Genomic DNA, 16,694 nt, shown 5'->3' on the forward strand with positions numbered 1-16,694 from the left:
AATCACTGATATATCCGTGGATATATCATTCGAAGTCCGGTGGTGCAGACTTTCTAACCTTGGAAATTGGAATTTACGGCGTCATGTAGTGCTGGTCGTCTATTGTCACTCACGTGTATTTGGCGTTTATTTTTATAATAACTACAAGGATATTCCATCGTTATTAATTTCTCAGCAACTTTGTCACAACACTACAGATGTGCATTAACGATCGTATACGTATAATTACACACTGTAACTGATTGTGAATAAGATATCGAGTTCAAGAATCCACGAAGTTCTGTGCCAGTAGAATTTGTATGCTCTCGGTGGATAAGTGAATGACATGAGGCTGTGTTGTGCGCGGCTTGTTGAGTGAGAGAAATGTGTCGCCGAGTGAATTACTACAAATTTCTTAACAGCTAATAGCCGCAAAATTACTGTTATGCTTCTGTGATCCTGTTACAATGCCTTCGTATTTGATGATACTACCGTGCCTCCTGGGGTTACTAGGTACATTCCAAATATTATATGTACACATATCGAAATTCTTTCGTAACAGTTGCGAGTTACCTGTTCACAAACTTCGTCGATTACACATTTGGATGTATCGTGTTTCCCCAAATTTGTTGATTCAACGCCGATATCCCTCCATCGATTGGAAAATTCATTTTTTCGAATGTCAGAATACAATTTCTGTTTGACTCTCTGATCAATGAGTTGTATCATGAAAACACTATTCCACCTACACATACATACCTAGCTGGCGACAAATGGTTTTTTTCTATACTGCTTCCGCAGCAATTTAACTCCACTAGCTGGCACCTACATCTGATGGTCTATATATTTTCCTCTGTCTTTAAACGTCGGGCGAATATTTACCAGATCACTTTTCATAAAATTCTACAAAACTTGCCTTGAATGAAAAAAGATTTGATCCAATTTAGTTATGTTTACAGGCACATCATTTGCCCATGATATTAAGGGAGTAACGTACTGCGAGTTTTACAATGAGTCTATGTGTGTCGACCAGCAAAAAAACTGTTTTAAACAAGAAGAATGTATTCCCCAAGAATCTAACACACGTCATCACTGCTATGTGCTTTGGGAAAGAAATAGTACCACTGGGCAGACTAATATTAGAATGAAGGTTCTTATATGTTTTACATCTCTATGTCTGGAGTTTACCTGATTGAACGTAAAAACACCTTATCTAATATCACGTATTCGTGTTACTTAACAGGGATGCTTCTTAGATAACCCGGATTGCTATGACAAATTGGAATGTATTGAAAAAAGAAATGAACGAAAAGAGCGGATAAAATTATTTTTTTGCTGCTGCGATGGAAACATGTGTAATCAAAATTATACATGGGATCCTACGCAATCACCTCCACAGATCGATGATAATCACCCAGAAGGCGGTGAGTGAATTTTTTTAAATTTATGAACCACATGATGTAAAATACTGTTTGGCCTTTGAGGAGCGTTGGGAAAAAGGGGTTTAGACAATACTATGGTAGAAAAAAATTTTAAATAGAATATTTTAATATTATTACACGTCTGTATAATTTGTTATTACATTAAACTATTTTTCATAGAACGTAAACCAGTTCCGAACGATCAACAGCATTACATTACTATTGTTGTGTCGGTCTCCATTCCGATGTTATTACTTGCTTTCATCCTGCTCAGCTTACACTGGTTTTATCGACAACGTAAGCTAGCCTACTTCAACGAGGTAAATTTTTTATACCTGTTTGGACTGCAAATTTATCAAAATAATGGGTTTTGCTATACTCTTATTGATAATCCAATGCTTAGGTACCGACATTAGAGCCTCTTCCATTACCGCAACCTTCCCCAAATTTGGGTCTCCGGCCAATTCAACTCTTAGAAATCAAAGCTCGCGGTCGTTTTGGGGCTGTGTGGAAAGCACAGCTGAAAAACGATGTTGTTGCTGTCAAAGTTTTTCCCATCCAAGATAAGCAATCTTGGCAGTCAGAGCAAGAAATATTTAAACTGGCGCATATGGATCATGAAGACATATTACGCTATATAGGAGTTGAAAAGCGAGGGGACAACCTTCAAGCTGAGTTTTGGTTAATAACTGCGTATCATGAGAAAGGATCGCTATGTGACTTCCTTAAGGCTAATGTTGTCACATGGCCTGAAATGTGCAAAATTGCGGAGTCTATGGCAAGGTAGGAGAATAGATGATAAATTATTTAAACTCTGATGACAATTTGAGCCGTATCTTTAATTTGATACCATCAAAGTCTGGTTATGAATATTCACTTTACTTAGGGGCCTAATGCATCTGCACGAGGAAATACCAGCAAATAAAGCTGATGGATACAAGCCAGCAGTCGCGCATCGTGATTTTAAATCGAAAAATGTTCTCCTTAAAGCTGACATGAGTGCCTGTATAGCTGACTTTGGGTTAGCTTTAATCTTTCATCCTGGGAAGCCATGCGGTGATACGCACGGACAGGTAGAGATAGTATGAATTTTATGCTATTTACTTATACAACTTAGAAACAAGGTTCAAGTGCGTTTGCTTAACACTACGAAACATTTCTTGAATATTATTATTCAGAAAGTTCTAAATTTGTCTGTAAGGGTAAGTCGCAAAACAAGTATATGCGATCTTTCACCCATGATCGAGGGCTTATTGCATTGACAATACAAACGTTGTCACATAAAAATTTTCATGCCTTCTCGTCTCCCGTTAACATTATAAGCTTCAACCTTGTGTTCAAAACTAGACTCTTCAACACAGCCAAATTTTATTCACGAAACAAACATACATACCTGTATCAATGTGTATACACCATAGGTTGGTACCAGACGTTATATGGCTCCTGAGGTACTGGAAGGTGCAATTAACTTTACCCGTGATTCGTTTTTGCGGATCGACATGTATGCTTGCGGATTGGTGCTGTGGGAATTAGCATCAAGATGTACTGTCCAAGATGTAAGCATTCTTTGGAATTACTTCTCCATTAATTCGTTTTCCCACTTATAATTCTGGCAATTATCAAAAAAATATTGAGTTATCATCTTGTTTACAACAGGGTCCCATTGGAGAATACAGACTTCCTTTTGAGGAGGAAGTTGGCCTTCACCCAACATTAGAAGACATGCAGGAGAGCGTTGTTGTTAAGAAGGAACGCCCTCTCATATTAGAAACTTGGCGAAAGCACCCGGTAAATATCCCGACTACATCAAATTTCCCTATCAGCTTTCATTATTTACTCATTATTACTTTTCTTTTTGGTTGGCAATCCCTAGGGTCTTTTATCACTCTGTGACACAATGGAAGAGTGTTGGGATCATGATGCTGAAGCTCGATTGTCAGCATCGTGTGTTATGGAGAGAGTTGTTACATTAGGCAGAATGTTACATCTTAACTCATCTACTTTGATACGCATGGACCACAATAATGAGTCTCTTACCACCAAGGAATCTAGTATGTAGTTAATTTGTATGTATATTAGCTGTAGCTGCACAGCACAACACCACTTCCTGTTCCATATATTGCTTTACGTGCCAATATGAAGCAATCGTAATCATGAGGTCAATTTTTATTTAATATTTGGCAGCTATAAACATTTGAGACACGACTTTGCAATCGTTAATATAGCACGACTCGATAGAGTTGGAACAATATCCCTACTCGACATCAGCCAGTTCCAAACTGTGATTAAAATGTCGTATTTGTTTCCCAATGGCCACATACTGTCCAAGATTCATTTAATTTGTGGTGCTTGTGCAAATTGAATGTATGACAAATTATTTAAAACCGATGACAGTCGAATAGATATGGAAACAAATAAGTAGTTGTGTACACGTTAAAAGTTGACTACTCAAAACGAGTCTGCTGGCCCAAATGCCCTTCAATGAATTGTACCATGGGTTTATGAAAAAAGCACGGGCAAACGTATGTTTGGGATAAATCTTGTTAATTTGAACAGTAATAAGTTTGCTACTCTTCAAGTAGAATGATTCATTCTCTCCCCTATAATTCTGTATGGATTCATTTCGGTTCTCAATTATTACCTGTAGAATACCACCTATTCACTTCATCGTTGTTAGTGAAATCTGAAACATTAAAGCGGACCTTGTTAACTGTTGCAACACATATCTTAATAAATTTACGGAAATGAAACAGTGGTACAAAAAATATTCAGCTCGCATTGGCAGCAATTAATCCTAATAAATCGAATATTGCAACATTGAGTGGAGTACATAGAAAGATGCAAGTACCTTTCTTTTATTCGAATAAACTGAATCTTCCAAAATATACAAATAACTATTAAAACTGTTTTTAAAGTCTTGTCTCTTATCTTCTTCTATTATAATTCTTTGGTACTCACTACAATATATAATTTTAGTATGGAGTAATTTGTAGATTGAAGTGAAATTGTTTGCTTCTTGGCGTTTAAGATTAGAAACAGAAAATGTCATGGTTGATGATCATTGTTCGCCGGACTTGAAATTAGATGGTGCAAAAACGTGAACCGATTCATAAATATTTCGAATTCATGATTTTCAAGCTTGTACAGTGGTTTTGAGCTGGAGTTTTTGAATAACTTCGAGGCACTTGTTTCTCTGTTTAGAGCATATTTTAAGTGAGTGTCTTTGGCACTACTTGAAAATTTTTACGTTCAAAAGTTTATTCAAATATGACTGGTTTTTCAACAGCGTAGCACGGTATGCGTGCGTTTCATGTGTGTGAGTGGGTGGGCGAGTCTGTGTGTTCTGCTTTATGTGCGTGTGCGTGTGTATGATTTGATATTTTGAATAAGTCCCGGTATCAATAATTACCTTATATAGTATGTACTAACTATAGAAAAGTGAAGCTACTCAAAGAATATTAGCACGTTCTCGATTAGTCTTGCAAAATTGTTGCGCTCAAACTTATAAGCTATTCATTTGTGCTTGTGGGGACCCAGCTCAATCCAGCCACCCCGCAGACTTCATCCCTTCGATGTTTTTTTCCAATGATATCTTGCCATTGAAAAGTGATATCAATCAAAAATAAGATCATCATTGAATTCACACTTAATCCATTTTAAATCAATTCTCGCCAACTAAAACGTGATGTAAAAATCTTGAAATTTTGTTCCCAAACTTTCGGTTTCAGTGCTAACCCAACAAAGACCTTTTTGTTGACACAACTTTTGCATCTCCAGATATCGTCGATTGATAACTCTTGGATTTCAAGAATTAAAAAGACTTTGCGCAGCTTACACCTCCGGAACGGGCTCCCGAAAGATTGTGAATTAAAACGAGGGAGGTACTAATCACGTGGTATAAGAAAATTTCCAAAGGAACAAATAAATCGAAGGTGTTGATGGCTGGTGGGTGGTCGAATTGAGCTGGATTCCCACATTTACATTCAATCATTTCTCAATTATTCAGGAAATGCAGTCAGCATCTATTACTGTGCAAGCATATAGAGACAGATTTATTTGTCAAGAAAATAGCCTCTCAGTTATATCTATTCTATTAGAAACCACAGATAGTCTTGTCAATTACCAGTACTTTGTCAGCACTGGTCAAAAAACATACAATACCTGTCTAGTAATTCATCATTGTACATTCATTATTATTGTAATCATGTTAATATATGAACTGTTTAATAACCATTGGCACTTGCGGATACAGGTATATTTTACCTTACAGTATAAAATTGTAAGTAACTAGTTAAATATAACGAATAATCATGAGATTGTAGTTCCTAACTGCAGTGCAACAAATATATAGAAGACAAATTTCGCAACTGCAACCATTGAAGGTACGAAGGATGGAAGAAAAAAAAATTGGCATACAATTTGTAATTTGATGAGTAATTTGCCTACCTTATTCTCATCCCTGAAACATTCAATAGTTAAAGTAGATGAATTGCTTGTTCGTATTTTCTTGTGATAACGTTACAAACTTCAATCTCATAAATAATTAAGTACCTAAATGTAAACAAACGTAGTACTTTGACTGTACTAAAAAGCATACATTCTCAATATTGCATCAAATCCTGATCCTAATAGTCAAGCGTTTACCGCAGACATATAGAGACTGCCAATGCTTACAAGGTGCGTCCAGTTATCATGGACAATGGGCAATGAGAGACACACAGGGAAATTAAAGTATTCTGCAATTATCTGCTCGATTAACATTACTCTCGCACTCAACGAGTTGGTACCCATGAGGCGCGAATGTGGAAATTACCACTAGTCCTACTCGGCAGTACCAAAGCTCCTGAAGTGGGTTTGGGCCGGGTCAGGAGTCTTGATATACATTTAATCAACGATTAAAGTATGGACATTGGGTTTCCGTATTTTGTGATATGACCTAACGAGAGTTTAAGTACTTTTAAACAAGAATATTGGCAGCTAAGAAAACGAAAAATTTTCTCACTATACAAAAATTTCATGGGAAATTAGAGATCTAGCGGTTGGCAAGTACCTCCGCTGCCTGCTTTTTAGTACCGTTTGTGTAACTATGTAGAAATACATTTGAGTTACATTTTAGGCGGTTAATTTTATAATTGTTTTTAATAAAAATCCTGAATGCATCTATTACTATATGTAGGCTGTATCATAACAAAGACCATGGTCAGAAAATATATGCACCCCAGTGCATATAGACTATTGTAAATATATATAAAATGAATTAGCATGTAGGCATATGATAAAATAATTTTTATTTATCTCAATAAGTAGCGTGTAAACTGAAGAAATGGAATGTTCCTATATGTACAAGGTAGCTTCGGCAGATTACTACTTGATCTTTTTTTTTTTCCCCCGATATGTTCTGAAAATAAGAAAATGTATAGTGGGGATTACACTTGATAATTTGCATAATAGCGTTTCAAAAATACGTCGACGTCGTTAATTTTCAAGATGGTGATCTGTAATAGAGCTACAAAGTGGTAAAACTTTGATACAGATTTTTGGATGCTTGCACAATGCTTGTCTGTATTAAAAAATTTTATTTAACTTTGGCATCTTTGTTTTCTTGAACTACAGCTTCACGCTAATCGTTTGACGAGAATTACTAACTGTACTGTATTTCAGGTTCATTATCACTCGGTTTCGAGACACCGTCAGTTGTAATGTTTTGTCTGTAACATTTTTAGATCATCTACCCAGACGATAAGAATGTGTGAAATCTATGAATTGTTGTTAAATGATAGCTTGTAATTTCTAAACCTCATTTGTATAATTAATACTTTATTATGAGAACATTCTGTTTGAAAGGAGTGTAAACTACATATTTACCCATAAACTTTATCATTTTCTTTCTGTAAAAATTTACTACAACTTACGTGTTTTATTATTTACGTATTGAAATAATAAAAAATATCAAGACATACGCTTATCGCAAATCCTGGAATCTTACCTTATCATGTAGGTACATAATATACGTTTATGTACGTGCGTTATGTTATTGTATGCTATGAATACCGCATGCTAATAAATACGTTGTACGCATAATACAGCAGTATTCGCTGCGCAAAATGTTCTATGTAATTTAATTTACTAAAGGGATGCTTCGACGGTATCTTTCTTGTAGCCTCACGAGCAGATCATATTTTCTCTTGATTGGTTCAACACTTCTCTCGTGTGGCCGACGGTACGTTGCAGCTTATGTGATGCTTACACGTATTATCGGTACACAAGAAAAAGGGGGAAAATAGGCCAGCAACGAATCGAATAAAAATATTTTGCGCCGACGCACAGTAAGGGTGAAAGTGAAGAACGGTTGGCGGACCTTGCCTTACAAATTGCAATCAATGGCACCGCGAGAGGGTGAGGGTGTTGCTGCCGTCGGCTATTTATCCCATTCGTGGAGTCTCTACTTGACTTTGTTATTTTTCGTTTCCGAACACGTTATTTGAAGTAAACATAGTAATTAACTACTGTTTCCCCAATGCGACATAATCCGGGGTGATATTTTTTCACATATCACAACGCATGACTGCTACGTCGTGTGATACTGCATATCTGTTCGAAAAGGCATATTTCGCTACAGTCAGCCGAAAATACGCTACATTTTATACGTATGTATACAAGTTCTGACTATACTCGCTGCTTTGCCTACCCTATAAGTTCTTAATGTTTTCTAGCAGAGTATAACACAAGATTTCATATTGACAACAATTTATGTAAACTAAGTTCGATGCGACAGAAAATAAATATCCACGTTTTCGAGAAATCTACGTAGCTATTCGCCGTTTCTATTAAAAAACCCGTCTGCCTACGAAAAATGGTAAACTTTTTTTTGTGTTAAAAAAGTAAAATGATTGAATATGATTTTCTCTAGAGATAATGACGTATCAAATATGTGCTGCTAATTAAATAAACTAAGTACCACTCCTAGTTAATTGCAAGACAAGAACGCCTAGCATTAGGCAACCATCACTCATCTTTGGGATTTTGCGTTTCGACAGTCTTATTGGAATAGAGTGATTGGATCAATGAATAATTACACTGTGACGATTGTAAGTACATTAGCAGTGCCATATGATTTTTCTTCTTTCGTGTGTGTACAGTACTCTATGGGTAATGAGTTGAGGAATCCGTGAACGATGGGTAGTGGCGGAGTCAGCGAAGTCCCAACAATATTTCATCCCCGAAGATCGCGTACTCCAAGCATCGTCTTGAATGAGGAACAACAGAACAATGGCCCTTATGCTAGTCCCGTGCAAGTTATACTGGAAACATCTTCAGGTAATAATTACCAACCTCTAAGGAATCACTCTCAAATATGGACTTACATATTAAGCTTGCGCCAGAATTATATATATACATTTCACACATACATATATAATGTTGGATATCAATTTTCAGGATGCGAACAACAAGCCTGTAGCGCGAGTGGAGGATGCAGCGAAATTTCGATTGCTTGTAGATCTACAAATGATCCAGGTGGAGGAGGGCAAAGTCAACAGTCATATGCTCCAGGAAGTTCTTCAAATTCTTTATCAACGTGTTATGCTTCTTGTTGTGCCGAATCAGCAAAGAAGGTGAACATTTTCTTAGTACGAAATCTGCAGTTAGTATGCCGAGCAAACTTTGTTCTGTCACTATTTGATTATATGTATAATCTATACATATTAGGAGTCCGTAACAGTCATCACATTTCAATTTGTAGATTTACTTTGGAGTGTGTGTAACGATTTGCATAACAGCTAGCTGGGTTGGGGCAACCCATTGTATGAAATATTTATACTTCAAAAAACCAGAGACAGTTGTTCAAGAAGCATCAATACCTTCCAATATCTCTGGACTTCATCATCAGCATGTAAGTATGTATCTCGGAAGGGGTACATAGCACACATGAAGATTGAGTAATGAGATTTCAATGAAATAAGTTGCCTTGCAAATGTGATTTGATTACGTGTGTATATTACTTACAGCTAACTCTTTCCTACAATGCACCATTTTTCACGACATGGTTCTGCACGAACTGGGCAGTCCTGTACTTCCCGGTATACTTTCTGTGCCGAGTAGCAAGGACAAAATGCTCAAATCCTTCGGAGATTGTCGCAGAAAGCCTTCGAGGTTTTCGTGACAAAGGGTTCACAGGTGGACGCTTCTTGACTCGATGCAGTCTTTTTTGTGGTCTATGGGTAGTGACAAATTACATGTACATTCATTCGCTAAGGATATTACTAGCAACAGATGTTATGGCTCTTTTTGCAACTAATGTTTGCTGTGTTTACCTTCTCTCCTGGGTTATTCTTCATGAACAGTTTGTTGGCGTTCGGGTAAGACAAATAAACTGATTCGTAACTGATTTTAGCATAACATCGATTGAGTGCTTTGAATTACAGATAGTAGCAGTCATTTTGTGTGACACAGGAATTGCATTACTTGCATATATGGATGGTATCTCAGGTAGTCCAACTCTTGGTGGTGTTGTACTTGCCGTTTCCGCTGCTGCTGGTTCTGCAGTTTACAAAGTAAGTTACGATACTTCTAGTGTGGGATTGCATTATGCCAAATTTGTGTTCAATTATTGTTCAAAAATTTTTCCCAACAATATAACACGATGTGAAAATAATTCGAATCTGGTTGCAGGTATTATTTAAAAAGGTAATAGGTGAAACCACATTCGGTCAGGTTTCCCTTTTCTTTTCATTGGTTGGGCTGTGCAATGCTGCTTTACTGTGGCCAATTTGTCTCGCTTTGTATTTCTCGGGCGTCGAAAGTGTACAGTGGAATCGCCTCCCTTGGCCAGCTTTACTTTCAGCCAGTATTCTTCATTTGGGTTTGTTACACGATATTACTTTATTTCAATAATTCATAATAGTGAATCCATGTCAAGAAAGCAAAGTGCCGATGTGCGCTAACTCATATTTCGTGCTTGTGGCTCTGAAATCACCTGGAACTCACTAGCCCGTTATTGGCTTTAGTTAATATTTCATGTTGTGTAGGAACTCTACATGGAATAATTTTTGTACTCCGCTTACACAGTTGCCAACATGTTGGGGAACTTCAGCATTGCCTTGACTTACGATCTTTTCATAACTTTGGGATTAATCACCGCTGTACCTGTGTCTGCAGGTAGGATGATGATGCGACTTTAACGATTCTTGTAGGTCTGTCGGTATGCACCCATGTGAGCACCGAGCATATAGAATTGTGGCATTTGTTACAGCTCTCGATGTAGTCCTTTATGGCGCTCACTTTGTTGGCATGAAGTTGGCAGGGATAATATTGATAGCAGTTGGATTCTTTCTTGTGATGTTCCCCGACAATTGGCCGGATTACATCACACGATTACTACGGTATGTACTTTGAATTCTTTTTTACTCTTCAGGATTGTAGAATGCACTTTAGTTCTACTTGATTTCCATTATAGTTTTCAGTTCTTTAGGATTCGTGTCCCTTTAACCTACTCTTGTAAATATAATTTAAATTTTTTTCATTCATATCATACTGTGCACCAAATAGAAAGAGCATAGTTATACTACAGTAGGTTCTGCTTGAAAAATTCACTATATTCACAGTTTGTGCCTTTGATCTTCACTATAAATAGAAAACATATTATTCTCAAGTCTCAATTATCCCACAAGTGTACCTACGTTCGTCGTTGATGTACATCAGAGTAACATTAAGTCTTTAATTTCTTTATGCGATTTCAACAAATACACGAGACATTTGTTTAGGTCAAGTTATGTCACTGCTGTAGTAGAAGCGCAAGATGAGTTACAGATGTCACTTAACGTCTCGTCATTGTATTTTTTTGCAAGCAAAACAATAGGTGAAAAAGTAGCAACTCAGCATTTAAGATAGGGGGTATTTCTTAGTAAATTGTATTAAACACGTTAATTTATTTTCACGATAGAATAGTATATTATATATATTAGATGTTTGTGTCCACACTCGACCGTTGCTTGTTCCAATTGTGATTGTCTCATCTTAGCAGGATCAGGATCGGGCTGCTTAGGTTTAGGCTCACTCAAAATATAACACACAATCGAGGAATTTCTCCACAGATTATTCATTGCCAACTGTTACGTAACTGCCGTGCAACATGACCGTACAGTGTAAGAATCACATAGTGTAATACACTTGGTCGAATTTTCTTACACGAATGACTCATCGCCAAGCCTATCATACCTATTCTACTATGAGAATTGGACTAGCATAGTAGAATGTTAATATTCATTCGCATTAAGGTCGAAACAATTCGTTCCGACACAATTTTGCCCCGTAGGATCGCACTTTGGATTGAATACCTACATTCGTTGATCGAATTCGTAATATCACCTTTATAAGATAGACGCGAGCATCTATCTTTTAATTCCTGTATCCAACCATCATAAGATCACAATTTACTAATGCATATAATTACATTCACTGATTTTAATGGGATTTTCCAAATTCAAAACTCAATCAATTTAATTAAATCAGTCGCCATCAGGCGTTGGTCAGATCTTCTTGAGTTTTAGAGTTAATCTTGATAACTCTGACTCTGCTGCTTATTATTATATGTGAATCAACTTTGACACTTCATCACTCGCTTCCCAACAATCAGGATCCATTATATGCTGTTACAGAAACATAATCGCGATGAGTCACAATGCAAGGTAAGAAGAAATATCGCCTACATACCTATATTGTTTGCCAGTGAGACTGAAAATTCACCTCTAAAATAGGCCGCGTAAAAAAGAGATAATTGAGTAGCTGAATATTCGCGGATTTTTGTTGTGAACATGTGTTTAAATTTTTTTTTCCACCATAACTTGAAATCCGTTGAATCTTTTCACAGTTCCTGCATTTCCTAAAATTATGAAATGGATGCAGTAGAAATTATACAAGCAGATACTATTATTTTTCACATACTTTAACGAGTATTTCAATAAAATATTTAAATCAGTAATATCATGATAAACATAGAGAGTCGTGGAGGATTTAGTCAGCGAATAGTAAATTCATTTTAAAATTCCAGAGAATTACACGCAAAATTATAGGGCTTGAAGATTCAGACACTAGTCAATAGTAAGTAATGTGTATAATTGAATATATGTATGTGATTATTAGATCTATTGATACGTCCATAATTCCTATCCTGAATTTATTGCTAGACTGATGATTTACAACGCATCACTTGTTGACAACAAAATTTATTCCGTGTAAAATATGGAGTGCAGTTTTTATTACTGCTTGCCATTTTATTGGTGAATTATCTGTATGTGCGAACAATAAAAAGAGTCTAATATTGGTGGGTGCATGGTGTTTCTAGTTTATGCTGATTCCGCTACTCTCAAATGCACACTGCTTCAAACTGTGTCCGCGTTTTTTCATACATTCCATTTGGAAGCATGCTTGTCACTTTTGTGTTTTCTTTACTTCTTTACTTTTCATTCTATCTGCATATCTCATCTGTATACTGGTTATGAAACAAGTCTTTCCATTGTGAACTATGCTGTCCTGAGATACAAATATCACAGTGTTCTACAGATGCAGCCACGATTAAAAATATTTTTCCATAAAGGCAATAACTCTGTGTTCTCCATTACTTTCCGCATCTATAACTCCACAGATATTTTGACTTGCTTTTTTCTTAAAAACCAATAATCTTTGCGAAATATATGTATGTTTATTAGGAAGACAGATACATGTTTATATATTGATATTCAATTTTATTGCTCAATGTCTGAATAAATATATTATGAATATGGGGAAAATCTCACCAAGTCTCAGACTCTTTGAAGAATTATCAAAGTGCATACATGGTTGACAAATGAAACGAAAAATGCAAGGTTCACTTAAATACGTGTCTGAGAATCGTCAGGCAAATCACAAATTTTAGATTAAACACATGTCCAACTATAAGTGTAGTCTATTAGTTTCACAGGGGATAGAAAAATAAGGTCAGACCAGAAAGAATTGCAGATTTCAAGGGAAAAGAGGCTCGGCTGAGTGAAAATAAAAAGTATCGATATGACATAACATAAAGATAAAGTAATACGTGAATTAGGTATGTAAATTTGAAACAAAACATTCAATGGGGTTGATGCAGTACGACAAGTTCGCAGCATCATGGGGGTGGCAGAAGCGCGATGAATAGAAGCCGAAGACAATCGATCCAGCAACGGCAATTCAGACGGAACTACGGGGTGTCCTCTACTCAGGGTGATGGACAAACCCTTCTTCCACTCCCATCCGCAAATAGTACTAACTTGACCTATCATCATAATATCAACACTTCTTCGTCCTCTGAACCTTCGCGCCGAGTCCCTACCTCAATTTCAACCACTACCAACAACCACCATCGCTCGCTCATCGTCCCTCAAGTCCAACAAGGTACGCCTTTCATAATTTACCGGCTGCTGTAGTAGCTTGCGCGTATTGCGCATCCAGTTCTTGGCTAATAAACAGCGAAGGGAAACTGTACTTGGCTCGTCTCTTCCAGCGTGTAGAGTGAGATTAGAGGATGGATTTTCATGTAATAATCAACAAGAGCTCTTGTTACTTTGCAACATTTTAATGAACAGAGCCAATTGCCTAAACCGACATTGTGTTGCACAAATTCTGGAATGATAATAATAAGTCCACAATGCGACGGTTCTATTCGTAGAATGCTGATTTTTTAACAAACATATTCAATGTATGTAGCGTTGCACACAGCTGTTTATTACGTTTATAGGTGTGTTATTTGGATGTGGCAGGAATTTTTGGTTCTGTATACCATACCTTAATTTTGCATTAAATATCAGAAGTTCTGATCTAAAAATCAAGTTGAGCAAAGAGTATGAAGCAGTATAGTATTTTGTACCTCTGTACATTTAGTCCTATCTTACGTTTGATAAAATACATGGCTTGGGGGAAAAATATTCACATTGTTAATAGTAGTTAGACCATTCGCTCCATCTGAGATCATTCACTAGCCAGGAAAGTATATTTATGTATGTTTCCAGTACTTGTTTGAAAAAAATCTGTTTGATTTCCACTATCTATTAATTGTTCGAGTTTTTGAACTGCCGAATAATTTATAATGAAAATATATGATTCATATGAATTACATTTCAACAACTATGAGTCATGAGAGATTTAGTATACCTGGCTCATATGTATTCGTATACACATTTTTACCCAAAGTGTAAGAAGCTGATCTTAGACGTTAAAACCTGTAAATTGTAGCCAATACTATTTTACTAGTTGTTTCTTCTATCATTCTGAATGTGCTATAATTATGGAATGAAGCATCGTGATGTCCGTTGAACGGCTCAGCGTAATTTACAATTGGTTGGTACTATACTTATATGTTTAGTGAATAATATATTGTGCGTGTGCTAGCACATAGTATAGATTTGATAAAAGTCGAATATCTTCATTGAAAATGTACGACGGCTTGCATGCTGGCAATGAGTAAATATGTAAATAAAAAAAAATTACTCGACTAAAGGAGAAACGTGTTTTCAGATGGAGCAGGAGACACAGACACGGATTGCCAGGCGGTACATCACGTGACGTAGTCGACTACCGAACTGGATACATAAAATCACATTTACGATCGCCTTCCGGGAGGGTTCGGTGACCAACCTACAGGACCGTTTATGCTTATGATCAGATGACTTTCAGGGTTTCACAAGATCCAGTTGTTAATTATCACACACTCGGAATATCAAGGTTCATAATGGTTTGATCTATTAGAGAACCACTAAACTGGTTTCAATGAAATATCGTTTTTCCTATAAAAATGAAACCTGATGAAATTTCATAACTTCAGTTTCACGGGTTTAACATAAGTATCCAATAATTATTTGTTACGCAGTGAGTTCAGTGTTTGAAAAATAATCGTTTTTATTAAGGAGAAGAAAAAATAGTGGGGTTAAACCAAATCACCTTCGAAATTAATGAATATGAGTATATAGACACTTGTTTTTCTTGGCATACCCTTGTATTATATTTGTACAATAGATTTTCGAATTCTTATGTTGATAAAACTCTCGATATGAGTACAGAAAACAGCCTCACCTGTTCAAAATATACGTCAATTACCATAAGTAACGGAGCAAGCAAAGTGATCTCATTAGACATTTATGATATTCGTGAAATTATCTTGCCAATGTAAAGAAAAAAGTGTTACATTGTTACAATAAATTATGAGGCTAGTTAGAAAATTCCCAGTGAAGAGTAAAGAATTATTACCAGTAATATTTTAGGCAATAAATATGATTGTTTTTAAGTTTTCAATGAGCACGTGATTTCAATTAACGATGTGGCAGATACTACATTCACAAACTTTATAACACAAAGTATTAGATTCGCATACTTGTTGGAACATCCCTTCTTCTCTTTCAGGATGTACTAGTAGTAGTGGTCTGTTTCTTAAATCTTATAGTTCTATAATGTTACGTAATGCTGTGCCATTATACATATGCCGAGGCAATATCAGCCCAGTGAAAAGATATACAATAGCTGAATAATACAGTAAAACTGGAAAATCAATCGACAAGAAGTGCATGGAAATGACTTTCTTGGATTGTGTAAATTTTATTTTGTATCTCATACTTCGTTTTTATCAATTTATTTATTCACCAGTATCTTAGAATAGTAACTTGTTCTCTGTGGACATTTCTGTCGTTATAAAGAACAGAAGACTGTGAGATACGAATTCAATGAACAGATAGATAAACATTAAGTAAAATTAATTGTGGCAAAATGATATTGCTCAAGTGCTGTCGCCGGAGTAAACTTATTTTTGTCTGCGAACCGGATGTATAGGATGATCCATATGTGACAGATCAGGAGGATGCTTTTCAAAATAGCTGATCTCCTGCATTCCACCTTCGACAATATCCCACAAGTCTTGATGTTTTGTTTTATAGTTGTTGTACCAACTTTCGACGAAAGACCATGTAGATAATGAATATCCGATTGCCTCCAAACACATTGTCGCTGTTACAAGGGGAAAGTCGGCGATCGTCAAGGTATCTGTAAAAGGATATCCTCTTCAATGTTGATTCTCCATCCACCATGGAGTGCATACATAGGTATATGTGTCGAATTACTCACTTCCAGCGGCATAAGTTGTCTTTGAACGTTTCAGGTATGTGTCAAAGGTACTCAAGCCGATATTCATCTTTTTTAATCCAAGAGGTGTCCGCTCGTACGCAAAGAATATCGGTGCCATCTGAAGTAAAAAATGCTGTATTTCTTGAATTCACAAATTGAAACCTGAATGCGATG

The 16,694-nt window shown here is 36.3% G+C and overlaps 2 protein-coding genes across 10 annotated transcripts; both read left to right on the forward strand.

Annotated features, from left to right (window-relative positions):
• The first annotated feature begins 2 nt into the window (after positions 1-2).
• On the forward strand, positions 3-7,372 carry LOC124188143 (activin receptor type-2A). Of its 4 annotated transcripts, none has more exons than XM_046580606.1 (9): positions 3-492; positions 927-1,129; positions 1,223-1,403; positions 1,581-1,720; positions 1,804-2,183; positions 2,287-2,482; positions 2,819-2,956; positions 3,057-3,188; positions 3,274-7,372. In XM_046580606.1, exons 1-9 carry the CDS (start codon positions 447-449, stop codon positions 3,457-3,459), a joined length of 1,602 nt encoding a protein of 533 aa, XP_046436562.1. In that variant the 5' UTR covers positions 3-446; the 3' UTR covers positions 3,460-7,372. The 4 variants fall into 4 exon arrangements, with proteins under 4 accessions (XP_046436562.1, XP_046436565.1, XP_046436563.1 ...); XM_046580609.1 differs by having other exon boundaries at positions 11-492; positions 939-1,129; XM_046580607.1 differs by having other exon boundaries at positions 13-492; positions 2,287-2,473.
• Positions 7,373-7,517: 145 nt separating this feature from the next.
• Positions 7,518-15,567, forward strand: LOC124188140 (putative thiamine transporter SLC35F3). 6 transcript variants are annotated; one of them, XM_046580601.1, is made up of 12 exons: positions 7,518-8,047; positions 8,117-8,256; positions 8,540-8,717; positions 8,838-9,013; positions 9,142-9,291; positions 9,407-9,757; positions 9,824-9,952; positions 10,071-10,260; positions 10,467-10,556; positions 10,651-10,780; positions 12,056-12,085; positions 14,925-15,567. In XM_046580601.1, the coding sequence occupies exons 3-12, from the start codon at positions 8,576-8,578 to the stop codon at positions 15,037-15,039; spliced, it is 1,503 nt and encodes a 500-aa protein (XP_046436557.1). In that variant the 5' UTR covers positions 7,518-8,047; positions 8,117-8,256; positions 8,540-8,575; the 3' UTR covers positions 15,040-15,567. The 6 variants fall into 6 exon arrangements, with proteins under 6 accessions (XP_046436557.1, XP_046436555.1, XP_046436559.1 ...); XM_046580599.1 differs by lacking the exon at positions 12,056-12,085 and adding an exon at positions 13,522-13,805; XM_046580603.1 differs by lacking the exon at positions 14,925-15,567 and adding an exon at positions 13,357-13,397.
• The last annotated feature ends 1,127 nt before the right edge of the window (positions 15,568-16,694 follow it).

This window comes from Neodiprion fabricii, chromosome 1 (genome assembly GCF_021155785.1).
Source record: "Neodiprion fabricii isolate iyNeoFabr1 chromosome 1, iyNeoFabr1.1, whole genome shotgun sequence".
Classification (NCBI taxonomy): Eukaryota; Metazoa; Arthropoda; class Insecta; order Hymenoptera; family Diprionidae; genus Neodiprion; species Neodiprion fabricii.

Coding starts and splice junctions, on each gene's coding strand:
- LOC124188143 (XM_046580606.1), top strand. CDS start 447: ATGCCTTCGTATTTGATGATACTACCGTGCCTCCTGGGGTTACTAG. Junction 493..926: donor GTGCCTCCTGGGGTTACTAG/GTACATTCCAAA, acceptor GATCCAATTTAG/TTATGTTTACAGGCACATCA. Junction 2,184..2,286: donor ATTGCGGAGTCTATGGCAAG/GTAGGAGAATAG, acceptor CACTTTACTTAG/GGGCCTAATGCATCTGCACG.
- LOC124188140 (XM_046580599.1), top strand. CDS start 8,576: ATGGGTAGTGGCGGAGTCAGCGAAGTCCCAACAATATTTCATCCCCGA. Junction 8,718..8,837: donor TATACTGGAAACATCTTCAG/GTAATAATTACC, acceptor ATCAATTTTCAG/GATGCGAACAACAAGCCTGT. Junction 10,557..10,650: donor CGCTGTACCTGTGTCTGCAG/GTAGGATGATGA, acceptor CATTTGTTACAG/CTCTCGATGTAGTCCTTTAT.